Below are 13,481 nucleotides of genomic sequence, written 5' to 3'. Positions count from 1 at the left end.
CTGGTGACTCCACACGTAAACCCCAGCTCACCCCACATCCCCTCGCTCCCATACACCCAGGCCAGGCTCAGAGCTGCTGAGGGGCCCGAGGGCCCTGGGCTGGGGTAGGAGCAGAGTCACTGGTCTCCCTCCTCCTGCCTGTCCTTGAAGGGGACTCAGGTAGGGGGACTTGGCTGGGACCTGTTCCAGACTCCAGGTGACACACTGGACAGATCTCCCAAACTTGGGTCACCATCCAGCGGGAGGGGGCACTGGGTGGACTCAGCCGTGCCCTGGAGAGTGCCTGCAGGGAGGGGGCGAGGCCCCACCTGTCCCCAGGGCATCCAGGCGTGGGTGGGGACCTCGGGGTCCTCTGCAGCCACGGCCACAAGCCCTGCCTCATCTCTGACACCCTCCTCGGCCTGTAGCCGAGGGCCCAGCGGGACCCTGGCAGGCCTGACACCACCACCATGCCAGCCCCACAGCCCCGTCTCCCATTGCTGTCCAGACTGCCGTGTCCTGCAGGCCAGTGGCCGGTGCCCTGGAGGCCACTCCGGCCCCACAGCCAGCCTCTGACCTGAGGGACCCTGCCCTGTACTAAGTCATCTCAGAGCACCACCCAGCCAACCCCAAATCCCAACACCTGGATGGTGACCCGACTACGCAGGTGACTGTGGCTTTTGCTAAACTACCCGGAGCTGATCTCCACAAATTTAACCCAAAACACAACTTTCCTGTGCAGTCTGGCAACTGTGTCAAAGTCCAATGCCAGAGGCCCTCCCTTCCCTCCACATGAGGCCAGCGGTGGCTCTGGGGAGCAGGTGACACTCTCTTGAGCCCCTGTTCCATCAGTGCCAGCACAGGAGCCACCCAGGGCCTGCCAAGGACAGGGGGGCTCCTGACCCCGGGCCAGCACAGCAGGACAGTAGGCACTGCCTCAACGGAGGAGGGCAGGGCTTGGCCAGGGACGGGGCTCCCACTTGCTAAGGCCCCAAACTCCCCAGCCCCATGCCCCGTCTTGCAGGGCAAAGGCAGGAGGGTCACCTGAGAGCCGGAACCCCACTTTCACCCAAGCAGCTCGGCCTCAGGAAAGTTGATCCAAAAAAACCACATCACTCACATCACTCGCCACCTTCGCCCACCTTTGATCTGTGGCCCATGTCAGTTAAGAAAGTGGCATTGATTAACTTCAATGATCTTTCATGAATTTTACTGGGGAAAAAAAAAATCAAGAAAATTTCAAAAAATTATTAATGATTTCTTTTGCTATCACAAACTCGAAACCTCTACAATTTCATTAAAAGTGCAGGCATGAAAAACAGGAAATCCCTTGCCCTGTCTGGTTCTGAGCCAGAGACCAGAGGCCCGAGGTGCAGCCAGGCCCACTTCAGGTGGTGGAAACGAAAATTAATCAGAAGTCATACACTCAAATAAAACGCCTCGTACTAAACTCACAGAGTGGGTGCTGACGGGAGCTGCCGGCAGGACGGCCTTCCCAGAGGCCTGGCACCGCTCCCTACCTGAAGGCACAAGGGCCCTCCCAGGCCACGGGAAGCATGGACTCACGGCAGCTCGGCCTGCCCCAAAGGCCATCACCGCCACCGGTGGAAAACAGGCAACCACAAGCTGGTGGTTCACTGGCACGTGGATGACAAGGTTCATGGCCACAGATGCCCATGCACAAGCCCCAAGCACCATGACCCCTCGGGAAGGAGGGGACACACAGGGCCAGTGGGGCCCTGACCACCAGCGCCTGGGGTTTCCTAGCAACTAAAGCACTCAAGGCGCCCTGCACGGCAGACTTTTCATGAGGAACACAGGCCCGTGTTAATCTGTTTGCAGATCCATGTTTAATAAAATGCCCTTCCGAAATGCATCCAAAATAGAGCAGCTTTCTCCCGAACTGCAAAAGCCATAAAAATGCAAAATACTTCTTTAGGAAAAACTGAATCAAAATTATGCCTCAATGTTCCAAGTCACATGAAACCTACTCTGTGCCCCAGGGCAGGTGCAGGCGGCAGCAGTGGCCCAAACCAGCCCCCGCCAGCCTCAGTTGTTCTCGATCTGCTCCAGGTCCAGCTCCCCGCGGGCCCGGAGGAAGATACCCTCCTCCCCGGCGCTGTCCCCATCACTGGGGTCCCCGTTGCTCCTGCTCGAGCCATCACCGGTCACCGACTCCCTTGAGGCCCACAGGTTGGGGTGGGCAGGGCTGGTCCTGAGGCCCCTCTGGCTGCAGCCAGGCATGGTGATGCCAGGGAGGCCCCGGGATTCACACGGGGAGGACACAACCATCTTCACTGGGGCGTCATCCTCATCGTCATCTTCGTAATTGAGGGAGCAAAGGCTTTTTGAATTTTTTAAAGTCTGCAATAGAAAAGATATGGGCTTAAAGCATTTCTAGCAGATGACTTGGGAGGCAGCGTCCCACCAACCCATCAAGGGCTCGGTGTGCTGGAGCTCTGGCCATCCCCAAGACCACACAAAGCAGGGGCTTGTCCCCTGTACATCAGTCACAGCTCGCAGAGCCCCTTCCTCAGACCCTGCCCACACGTGCCCTGGCCCCTTAGCTCTCCTCGGCCCCTGCCCAGCTGGTGTGGGCAGAGACGCACAGCCTGGCCCTGCCCAGACCAAATGGACCAGCCTGGTGGGCACCTGACACCTAAGCAAGCCTCAAGACGCCCAGGGGCTCACAGAGGACAGCCTTGTCCCAGTCTTGTCCTCGGCAGGTGGCCTGGCCAGGGAGGGTGCCTCGTGCCTCCACTTCTGACAACAGCCCCACCCAGGGCTGTTCTCAGCAAGCACCTCACAGCCACCTCTGAGGCCCTGCAGTGGCTCCGTCTCTCCTCCACCTGCCCCCATAAGGCCCCTGGAACCCCACCTCGTCGATGTCCTCACGGGCCCGCCAGACGCAGCTCCTACCTTCTCTGTCCTTGCACCTCCTCTCCTAATAGAAACGCATGCAAATCCTTCTCATCTCAAAACACATGCAACAGACAGGTGCACACACAGGGGTCTCCCCTGGGCAAGGCCCACCCTCGTCCCAGGCGGGCAGCTTCCAGTACCTCTATGCCACGCCCAGGCCTGTCCACAGCAGGTCCCTAAGTGCCAGGCTCCGGCCCTCCCTCTGCTCTCCGGAGGTGCCGCCACCAGCCCCTTCTCACTCTGACCCCCAGTCAAATCTCACTCAGTAGCCCCCCTTCCCAAGGCCTGTTAGGGATAAGGGGTTCCCCCAGGCTTCACCCCCGAACCGGAACGCTGAGTGGCAGGCAGTCTCCATCCACCCTGGCGTGCTCTCTTGGGCGTCTCCAGGGCCCTGAGACCCAGCAGGTGTGTCCAGCTGGGGCATGAGTCCACAGCCATGGCCAGGGCATGAGTCCACAGCCATGGCCAGGGCAGCAGCCCCTCAGCACGCCTGGGCCCCCACCCCCTGCCACCTCCCAGTCCTTGCCTCAAGTCCCCTGTCTGTGGTGCCCAGCACCGTCCACGCCACTCGTCCACTGCCACTGGGAGCAGCCTTCCTACCCAGCCCCACCTCCCTGGTCACCTCCAGGCCTCCTCAGGGTCAAGGTTCCCCTCCTGGACCACACCCACGCTGGCCTCAGACACCTCACCTCATGGCTCTGGCTTGTGAGGACGCGTGGGTGAGGGCACGTGGGTGCCATCAACCACAACTGCAGGGCACAGGGGCACTGTGATGCCGATGATGAGACCGCAATGACACAGCAACCTCGGCCACCTAAAGTTATGACCTAGAGCACAAGCTCACCAATTCCACAGGACCCAAGAAACTCCCCAAACCACCTTCGTCCAGAGCAAGGAAACACCCCACAGACAGGAACCTCAAATACTTCCTGGAAACACTTCCAGCGACTGATTTTTATAAAAGCACATGGCCCTCGGGGACAGAGCTCCTTTTTTCTAAGGATATTATTGGGCCCTAAAACACAAATGGACGCCGGGCGCGGTGGCTCACGCCTGTAATCCCAGCACTTTGGGAGGCCGATGCAGGTGGATCAGGAGGTCAGGGGATTGAGACCATCCTGGCGAACACGGTGAAACCCCGTCTCTCCTAAAGATACAAAAAATTAGCCGGGCGAGGTGGCAGCGCCTGTAGTCCCAGCTACTCAGGAGGCTGAGGTAGGAGAATGGTGTGAACCCGGGAGGCGGAGGTTGTAGTGAGCTGAGATCGGGTCACTGCACTCCAGCCTGGGCGACAGCCAGACTCCATCTCAAAAACAAACAAATAAATAAATAAATAAATAAATAAATAAATAAAAGACAAATTGACATATTTTCTGTCTTTGTGGTTCTACTATAAAAAGTGAATCACTGAGAAGTAAAATTCTAAAGAATAATTTTTTTTTTTTGAGACAGAGTCTTGCTCTGTTCCCAGGCTGGAGTGCAGTGGTGCAATCATAGCTCACTGCAGCCTCAACCTCCCAGGCTCAAGCAATTCTCCCACCTCAGCCTCTCAAGTGGCTGAGACAATAGGTACACACCATCATGTCGGTCTAATTTTTGTATTTTTTGTAGCGATGGGGTCTCACTTTGTTGCCCAGGCTGGTCTCAAACTCCTGGGCTCAAACAATCCTCCTGCCTCAGTCTCCCAAAGTGCTTGGATTACAAGCATAAGCTGCCACGCCCAGCCCCGCTCAAATGTTTAAAGATACAACTGGCCACATGTTTTGGTCAGAAAATAAGGATGCATAATTTCTTTTTCACTCAAATCAAAGTCAATTTGCCCATCGACATCACTTGTACATACAAGCCCCAGGGCCAGCATGAGGATGTGGCTGGTTTCCTGGGCCCCTGCTGGATGGCATGGAGGTCCAGGTCTCACTGGCTAGGTCTGGTGCCACCCATGACCTTGCAGACTCTGGCTGCCGTGCTGCCCACTCAGGATGGCCTCCAACCCACGGCACCGCCAGGCTGCACTACGCATGCACCAGAGGTGGCTGGGACGCTACACACCTTTGGGGGCCAGGTTTCCTTCCATTTCAAACCACAACATTTTGTTTTGATTCAGGGTCAACCCTCTGGACCGAATGCTCTGACCTGACAGATGGCGCCAAGAGCCACGCGAAGCCTCGGACACGGGACTCGCACTCGGCTAGTGCGTGAAAACAGCAGGCTCTGAACGCCTCTGGATGACAGTCGGTGGAGAAGAAACAACTGCTGCCCACAGACACGGCAGCTGCAGAACTAAGCGCCCAGCACCGCTAGCGAAGGCCACACGGAGCTGAAGGGGCCACCCACACTGTAGAGACCATGGAAACCGAGGCCCGTGGGGCCGGTGCTGGGCCTCACGCCCCCTGTCCCTTGGTACCAGCCCCGGGGCTCCGTCCCAGCTCCTGCTACCATCACGCTGGTTTGATGGTCACCTCCATCTGAGGTTAAACACAAAACAGTTGTCCAAAACATAAAGGTCAAGCCTTCAAGTTCTAAATCAGGCTCCAAAGCGCAGAGGCCTTTCAAACCGTGTGCGAAGCCCTTCAGTCAGTCTGGGGAGTGCAGGGGCCCCAGCTGACAGCTGAAGTGGGTTAACTCAGCTACCAGAAGCCGGTGAGACCCTGGAAGGTCAGGGAAGCCTCCTATGAGCTGACCTGATGTCACTCAGTAAACGTCCAGGCCCTATCTCAGCCACATCTGTACCTACCCCTTGCCAAAGCCTCTGGCTTTTGCCAAACTGAAACACTGGTTTACTCTCGTGAAAGCGCAAGCTCCCTCCACCGTGTGCCATGTGGGTGGGGCTCACGTGGTCCCCTCATGGCCAAGGCGGCCCTGGCCGCTGGGCCACTCTGCAGCAGGGCCAGGCAGCAGTCAAGGGTGGGGAGGGCTCCCCATGGCCCCGGCAGTGCCTGGAGCACAGCACAGTGCGTGTTGAAACAGGCAGCCAAGCAGAGCCAAGCACCTCCCGCCTGCCAAAGGGAGGAACGGGCCAGCCAAGCCAAGCAACAGAGGCCCACAGGGCGCGGGAATGTCCACGGCAGGGGCAGGGACAGAGATGGCCACAGCAAGCTCCGTGCACGTGTCAGGCGAGGAGGCCAGTGTGAGAAGAACTGACACCCTAGACCCCTTGTTGCCTCTGGTGAGCCCCCTCCCAACCCTGCAGAAGAGAGGTTCATTAGGAAAGTACGGACTGGAGCATTCTAGACAGGGGAGCTGGCCGACGGCACAGGAGAAAACGGGCTGAGTGAGCCCTGCTCAGACATCTTGCTTGGGCTGTGAGGGGTGCACAGCCTTACAAAGCCGGGAGGCTGGAGGCCAAAGATCCTCCCTGTCTCCCCAGCCCTCCACACAGAGGCAGGAGGAGGGGACTCTCCGCCCCGACCGTGCAGCCACTGATGGTGTCGGCTCCTCACCCCAAGGGGGATGGGGCAGCCGGTGCCCGTCAGGAGGTGTGGAGTGAGTGCCCAGCAGTATGTCCCCTGCCCAGCACTCGCTTCCACCACCTCACTCACCACCTCTGACCACCCTGGGCGTGGCTCCTGGAGACAAGGTCTGAGAAAACGAGCAAGAAAAATCAGCAGCTGCAAATTCCAGATTTTCAGTCTGTGCCGTCTCAAACATTCCGTGTTCTTGATGGTCCCTGCTATAGTTTGAACGTGTCCCTCCAAATCTCTACCATGGTGTTGGGAGGTGATCAGGTCCTGCGGGCCTACACAGGACACGAGTGCCTCATAAAGGGCTGGAGGGAACCAGCCTCAGTCCTCCGCGTCCTCCACCTCCTCCGCCAGGTGAGGACACAGACACAAGGGGCCATTTTGGAAGCAGAGGCCAGGCTCTCACCAGACGCCAGACATGCTGGGGCCTGGCTCTTGGGTTCCCAGCCTCCAGAACTCGGAGAAATACATTTCTCTTATTTATAAGTGACCTCGTCAGTGGTATTTTGTTACAGCAGCACAAACGAACTAAGTCAGTCCTTTTCTTGGTACCAGGAGCTGCTCTAAGCTTTTGGTTTTTCAGTTTTCATCCAGGAGGCACAAAAAAAACAGCTCAGCAGGTGCAGGAGAGGCCCCCATGGAGGACAAGCCTCGTGCCCTTGTGACTGAGGCTGTGGAAGGCACCGTCTGCTCACTAAACCCAAGACCTCCAAAAACGCAGCGGGCCTGAAGGTATAAACACGGCCACACGCACCTCCAGCTTGTCCTTAGGTTCTAGCCTGCGAGGTAACTGCTGGCCCCGAAGCTGCCTGCCCGTCTGAAGAACTCCTCAGGCTCCAGGTGACCCGGCTGCAGGCCACACAGGGAGCTCTTTCTTTCTCTGCAGCAGCCTCGGTCTCTCTAGAGGCGGCTGAGTGCCTTCGCCACATGGCAAAAGCTTTGCAAAGCCCTAAAAGCACACGCTTTTACAGAAACCAGCAGCTGCTCCCACATTCTGCTGGAACGATAACTGATGTACATATTGTCAGTCATCATATTTTAATTTCAGCTTTGAAACATAGCTTTGCCAATAAAAACAGAAAACGTAGCTTCTCCAGTAAAAGCCAGGCGCGGTGGCTCACACCTGTAATCCCAGCACTTTGGGAGGCCGAGGTGGGTGGATCACCTGAGGTCTGGAGTTCGAGACCAGCCTGGCCAACATGGTGAAACCCTATCCCTACTAAAAATACAAGAAATTAGCCAGGCGTGGTGGCAGGCGCCTGTAATCCCAGCTACTCGGAAGGCTGAGGCAGGAGAATCGCTTGAACCTGGGAGGCAGAGGTTGCAGTGAGCCGAGATGGCGCCATTGCACTCCAGTCTGGGTGAGAGAGCGAGACTCCATCTCGGGGGGAAAAAAAAGCAGAAAATCCTAAATGTTTTCTGTGAAAACACGCACTGTCTCCAAGGGAAAGGCAGGGAAGGCAGTGCCCCTGCACCCTGCTCAGGAAGAGAGCAGCCCTCTGACACCTGGGGAAGCTGGTGTGAGCCTAGACTCAGAGCAGACGGCAGGGGGTAGCGGGGGGTTGAGGATGACCGCCAGACCGTCCCAGCAGTGCACGCAGACTGCACAACACACGCCAGGGACGCCGGACCAGAGCTGGGCTGCACATACCCAGTCCACCAGGTGCAAGCACAGCACAACCGGGGTGCAGGTGTGAGTGAGCACGAGCGTGCAGGGGTGCGCATGAGTGGGGGTGCACACCTGAGTGTGTACATAAGCATGGGGGTGAGTGTGCATGGTGTGTGTGGGTGTGCCACCCAGAGTCAGGACTAATTGTCCGGTAACACACAATTATAAAAGTTGTAGAGAAAAATCAGAGTATTTCTTTTTGGCCCTGAGGTAGATAGGAGCTTGACACAAACAGGAAGTGGCAAAGCCTGGGCCTGGTGGCGCACGCCTGTAATCCCAGCACTTTGGGAGGTGAGGCAGGAGGATGGCTTGAGCCCAGGACTTTGGGACTAACTTGGACAACACAGTAAGGCTCTGTCTCTAAAAAATTAAGAATATTAGCTGGGCACAGGAGTGTGCACCTGTGGTCCCAGCTACTCAGGAGGCTGAGGTGGGAGGATCGCCTGGGCCCAGGAGATGGAGCCTGCAGTGAGCTGTGGTTACGCTACTCCACTCCAGCCAGAGCAACAGAGAGAAGGAGACCCTGTCTCCAAAACACCAAAACCAAACCAAGAACTGACAGGTAACCCAGGCTGGGAGCCACCTGTTCACCAAAGGTACCACCTGTTCAGGTGTTATGATGCAGGCAGGGGCAGGTGGGTGGGGGGGAAGACTGGCTGGCTGACAGGGAGGGGGTGCAAGATGGCAGATGTGGGACAAGGAGAAAGGTGGGAGCCAGTTTTTGGATGGGATGAGCAAAGAGCTGGAAAGAGGGAGAGCAGGCAGCGCTGGCCTCGGGAGTCTTGGCGCCGTCCTCCGCAGCCGCGGTCAGCAGGGCTCTGGGTTTGCAGACGGTGCCCCTGAAGACACTGCCTGTCTCCTCAGGGGCTTTGCTGACATTTGATGAGGCCTCTCCCCATAAACCTTCTTTGTACCAGAAAGTGATGACTACTGTCACGCTGACGACACCGGTGAGCAAGCAGACCGAAGCGGCTGAATTTAAGGCAGCGCACACTCCAGGGCAGGCAGGTATCACCTGGCCCCCACAAGAAGCAAATAAACAAAAAGCTTTTGTTTCACATGGGGTTGAGTCCCAGGAGCAGAATGGGGTGTGCAGCACCCACATTACTGTTCTGGCTCATTAACAAAGTCACTGAAGAAAACGGGGCAAGCCGGGTGTGGTGGCTCACGCCTGTAATCCCAGCACTTTGGGAGGCCAAGACAGGCAGATCACCTGAGGCCAAGAGTTCGAGATCAGCCCGGCCAATATGGTGAAACCCCATCTCTACTAAAAATACAAAAATTAGCCAGGTGTGGTGGTGGGCGCCTGTAATCCCAGCCACTTGGGGAGCTGACGCAGGAGAATCTCTGGAACCTGGGAGACAAAGGTTGCACTGAGCTGAGATCATGCCACTGCCCTCCAGCCTGGGCAACAAGAGCAAAACTGAAAGGGAAAGGGAAGGGGAAAGGGAAGGGGAAGAGGAAGGGGAAGGGGAAGGGGAAGAGGAAGGGCAAAGGGAAGGGGAGGGAAGGAAAGAAAAGGAAAGAGAAAGAAAGGAGGAAACAAGGAAAGAAAGAAAGCTCTGCACCTGCGTATCCTCTCTGTAAGCCCCGACCTGTCTGTGGCCAACCAAGCTCCAGCACAAGGAGGGTGGGGGCTCCGGAACCGGAACCAGCACCAGCGCCAACACCATTCCACAAGCACCGTTCCTGACCGGCACTCCTTATGGAGAAGAGAGGTTCTGAAATCACTCCCTTCAAAAAGTGGAGCCCGATCTTCCTCCCACTGAGTAAGGGCTAGACAGAGTCAAGAAGCAGACAAAACCTCAGCTGGTGAGGACCAGGCACACAGGGCTCTTTGGGGCCCACTCACGCTCACTGGGGTCACTCGCTATGGGAAACCAAGTGGCCATATCGTGAACACACTCAGGCTGCCCCTCAGAGAGGCCCATGTGACAAAGCAATGAGGCCTCCTGCCAAAAGCCATGTGGTGAACCTAGAAGCAGGTCCTGTAGCCTTGGTCGAGCCTCCAGGCAACCACAGCCTCCTGACTGAGCTCCAAGGAGGCCTGAGCAGAGCCTCCCCACCGGCCTCCTGGACCCCTGAGGTGGCACAGGCGTGGTGTCTGTGAGGTGGCACAGGCGTGGTGTTTGACTGTGAGGTGGCGCAGGCGTGGTGTCTGTGAGGTGGCACGGGCGTGGTGTCTGTGAGGTGGCGCAAGCGTGGCGTCTGTGAGGTGGCGCAAGCGTGGCGTCTGTGAGGTGGCGCAAGCGTGGCGTCTGTGAGGTGGCACGGGCGTGGTGTTTGACTGAGAGGTGGCGCAGGCGTGATGTCTGTGAGGTGGCACAGGCGTGGTGTCTGTGAGGTGGCACAGGCGTGGTGTTTGACTGTGAGGTGGCACGGGCGTGGTGTCTGTGAGGTGGCGCGGGCGTGGTGTCTGTGAGGTGGCGCAAGCGTGGCGTCTGTGAGGTGGCGCAAGCGTGGCGTCTGTGAGGTGGCACGGGCGTGGCGTCTGTGAGGTGGCACGGGCGTGGTGTCTGTGAGGTGGCACGGGCGTGGTGTGTCTGAGGTGGCACGGGCGTGGTGTCTGTGAGGTGGCACGGGCGTGGTGTCTGTGAAGTGGCGCAGGCGTGGTGTCTGTGAGGTGGCGCGGGCGTGGTGTGTCTGAGGTGGCGCGGTCGTGGTGTCTGTGAGGTGGTGCGGGCGTGGTGTTTGAAGTGACACAGTGTAGTGTTTGAGGTGGCACAGGCGTGGTGTCTGTGAGGTGGCACGGGCGTGGTGTCTGTGAGGTGGCGCGGGCGTGGTGTGTCTGAGGTGGCACGGGCGTGGTGTCTGTGAGGTGGCACGGGCGTGGTGTGTCTGAGGTGGCGCGGGCGTGGTGTCTGTGAGGTGGCGCGGGCGTGGTGTCTGTGAGGTGGCGCGGGCGTGGTGTTTGAGGTGACACAGTGTAGTGTTTGAGATGGCACAGGCGTGGTGTCTGTGAGGTGGCGCGGGCGTGGTGTCTGTGAGGTGGCACAGGCGTGGTGTCTGTGAGGTGGCGCGGGCGTGGTGTGTCTGAGGTGGCACGGGCATGGTGTCTGTGAGGTGGCACGGGCGTGGTGTGTCTGAGGTGGCGCGGGCGTGGTGTCTGTGAGGTGGCGCGGGCGTGGTGTCTGTGAGGTGGCGCGGGCGTGGTGTCTGTGAGGTGGTGCGGGCGTGGTGTTTGAGGTGACACAGTGTAGTGTTTGAGGTGGCACAGGCGTGGTGTCTGTGAGGTGGCACGGGCGTGGTGTCTGTGAGGTGGCGCGGGCGTGGTGTGTCTGAGGTGGCACGGGCGTGGTGTCTGTGAGGTGGCGCGGGCGTGGTGTGTCTGAGGTGGCACGGGAGTGGTGTGTCTGAGGTGGCACGGGCGTGGTGTCTGTGAGGTGGCGCGGGTGTGGTGTTTGAGGTGGCACAGTGTAGTGTTTGAGGTGGCACAGGCGTGGTGTCTGTGAGGTGACGCAGGCGTGGTGTCTGTGAGGTGGCGCGGGTGTGGTGGTTTTTGGTTTTGGGTTTTTTTGTTGTTTCTGTTTTTGTTTTGAGACAGAGTCTCACTCTGTCACCCAGACTGGAGTGCAGTGGCGCGATCTCAGTTCACTGCAACCTCCGCCTCCTGGGTTCAAGCGATTCTCCTGCCTCAGCCTCCCAAGTATCTGGGACTATAGGCGCCCACCACCATGCCCAGCTAATTTTTGTATTTTTAGTAGAGATGGGGTTTCACCATGTTGGCCAGGCTGGTCTCAAACACCTGACCTCAAATGAGACCAAGGCAGGTGGATCACAAGGTCAGGAGTTCGAGACCAGCCTGGCCAACATGGTGAAACCCTGTCTCTACTAAAAATACAAAAATTAGCTGGAGTGGTGGCAGGCACCTGTAATCCCAGCTACTTGGGAAGCTGAGGCAGAAGAATCCCTTGGACCCGGGAGGCAGAGGTTGCAGTGAGCCGAGATCATACCATTGCACTCCAGCCTGGGACACAGCGAGACTCCGTCTCTTAAAAAAAAGATTAAGGGAGGGCTGGGCATGGTGGCTCATGCCTGTAATCCCCCCACTTTGGGAGGCCAAGGCAGGCAGATCACCTGAGGTCAGAAGTTCAAGACCAACCTGGACAACATGGTAAAATCTTATCTACTAAAAATACAAAAATTAGCCAAGTGTGGCGGTGTATGCCTGCAACCCCAGTTACTCGGGAGGCTGAGGCAGGAGAATTGCTTGAGCCCGTGAGGTGGAGGTTGCAGTGACCCAAGATCGTGCCACTGTATTCCAGCCTGGGCAAAAAGAGCAAAACTCTGTCTTTAAAAAAAAAAAAAAAGATGGAGATTAGAGGCAACAAAGCCAACTAGGATGAAGTCTCAGTAGCTGAAAAGGGTATCAAGGCCTGAGGCAGAACAACTGGGGTCAAGAGGAAGGAAGATTGAATTGGAGAAACATCCAGAGGACGGGACACCAGCCTGGGCTACCAGCGCTTGCATGGACAGGGACAGGCAGGCTCAGCAAGGGGCCCAAAGCCGGGGCTACATGGATCTGAGGGATGGGACACCCCGTGCAGCCCCAGTCCTGGGGGTCACGGCTCCAGTTCCCAAACAACGGGGGTTTCTCCTCCCAGAGAGAAACCAGGCACCCACTTATGCATCAGACACACACACACACCACACCCACCACACCCACCACACACGTCACACACGCACCATGCACCCACACACACCACACACAGGCCACACATCACACACACCACACCCACCACACACAACACACACAACACACACATCACACACAACACACACAGGCCACACATCACACACACCACACACGTCACACACGCATCATGCACTCACACACACCACACACACCAGACACACCACACACACCACGTACACCACACCACACATGTCACACACACCACACATAGGCCACACATCACACACACCACACACCACACACGCACACCACACACACCACACACACACAATACATACCACACATGCCACACAGTCACACACACACCACACGTCACACACATCACACACACCACAGGCCACACATCACACACACCACACACGTCACACACGCACCATGCACTCACACACACCACACACACCACACACACACCACACACACCATACACACCACGCACACCACACCACACACATCACGCATGAACCACACATCACGCATGAACCATACATCACACATGCCACACATGCCACACACACCACACACACACTGCACACACCACACACACCAGTCACACCATGCACACCACACATGCCACACACACACCAGACACACAACCACACACCACACATGCCACACACACCAGACACCACAGACGTTACATACACACCACAGTCACACACACACCACACACACCATACACACCACACATGCCACACACGCCACAGTGACACACACACCACAGTCACACACACATCACACACACCATACACACCAA

At 57.5% G+C, this 13,481-nt stretch overlaps 1 protein-coding gene across 3 annotated transcripts in view; it reads right to left on the bottom strand.

Moving 5' to 3' along the window:
* Positions 1 to 1,229: 1,229 nt before the first annotated feature.
* Positions 1,230 to 13,481, bottom strand: part of FAM53A (family with sequence similarity 53 member A) — a 46,299-nt gene continuing 34,047 nt past the window's right edge. For all 3 annotated transcript variants that reach the window (XM_050792317.1, XM_050792316.1, XM_050792318.1), the window contains exon 5: positions 1,230 to 2,343. In XM_050792317.1, coding sequence (XP_050648274.1) covers positions 2,029 to 2,343 — 315 coding nt within the window. In that variant the 3' untranslated portion in view covers positions 1,230 to 2,028. The remainder of the gene's footprint in view (positions 2,344 to 13,481) is intronic.

This window comes from Macaca thibetana, chromosome 5 (genome assembly GCF_024542745.1).
Source record: "Macaca thibetana thibetana isolate TM-01 chromosome 5, ASM2454274v1, whole genome shotgun sequence".
NCBI lineage: Eukaryota > Metazoa > Chordata > Mammalia > Primates > Cercopithecidae > Macaca > Macaca thibetana.
The sequence above is the reverse complement of the archived record's forward strand: the minus strand, read 5'-3'. Positions and strand labels throughout refer to the sequence as shown.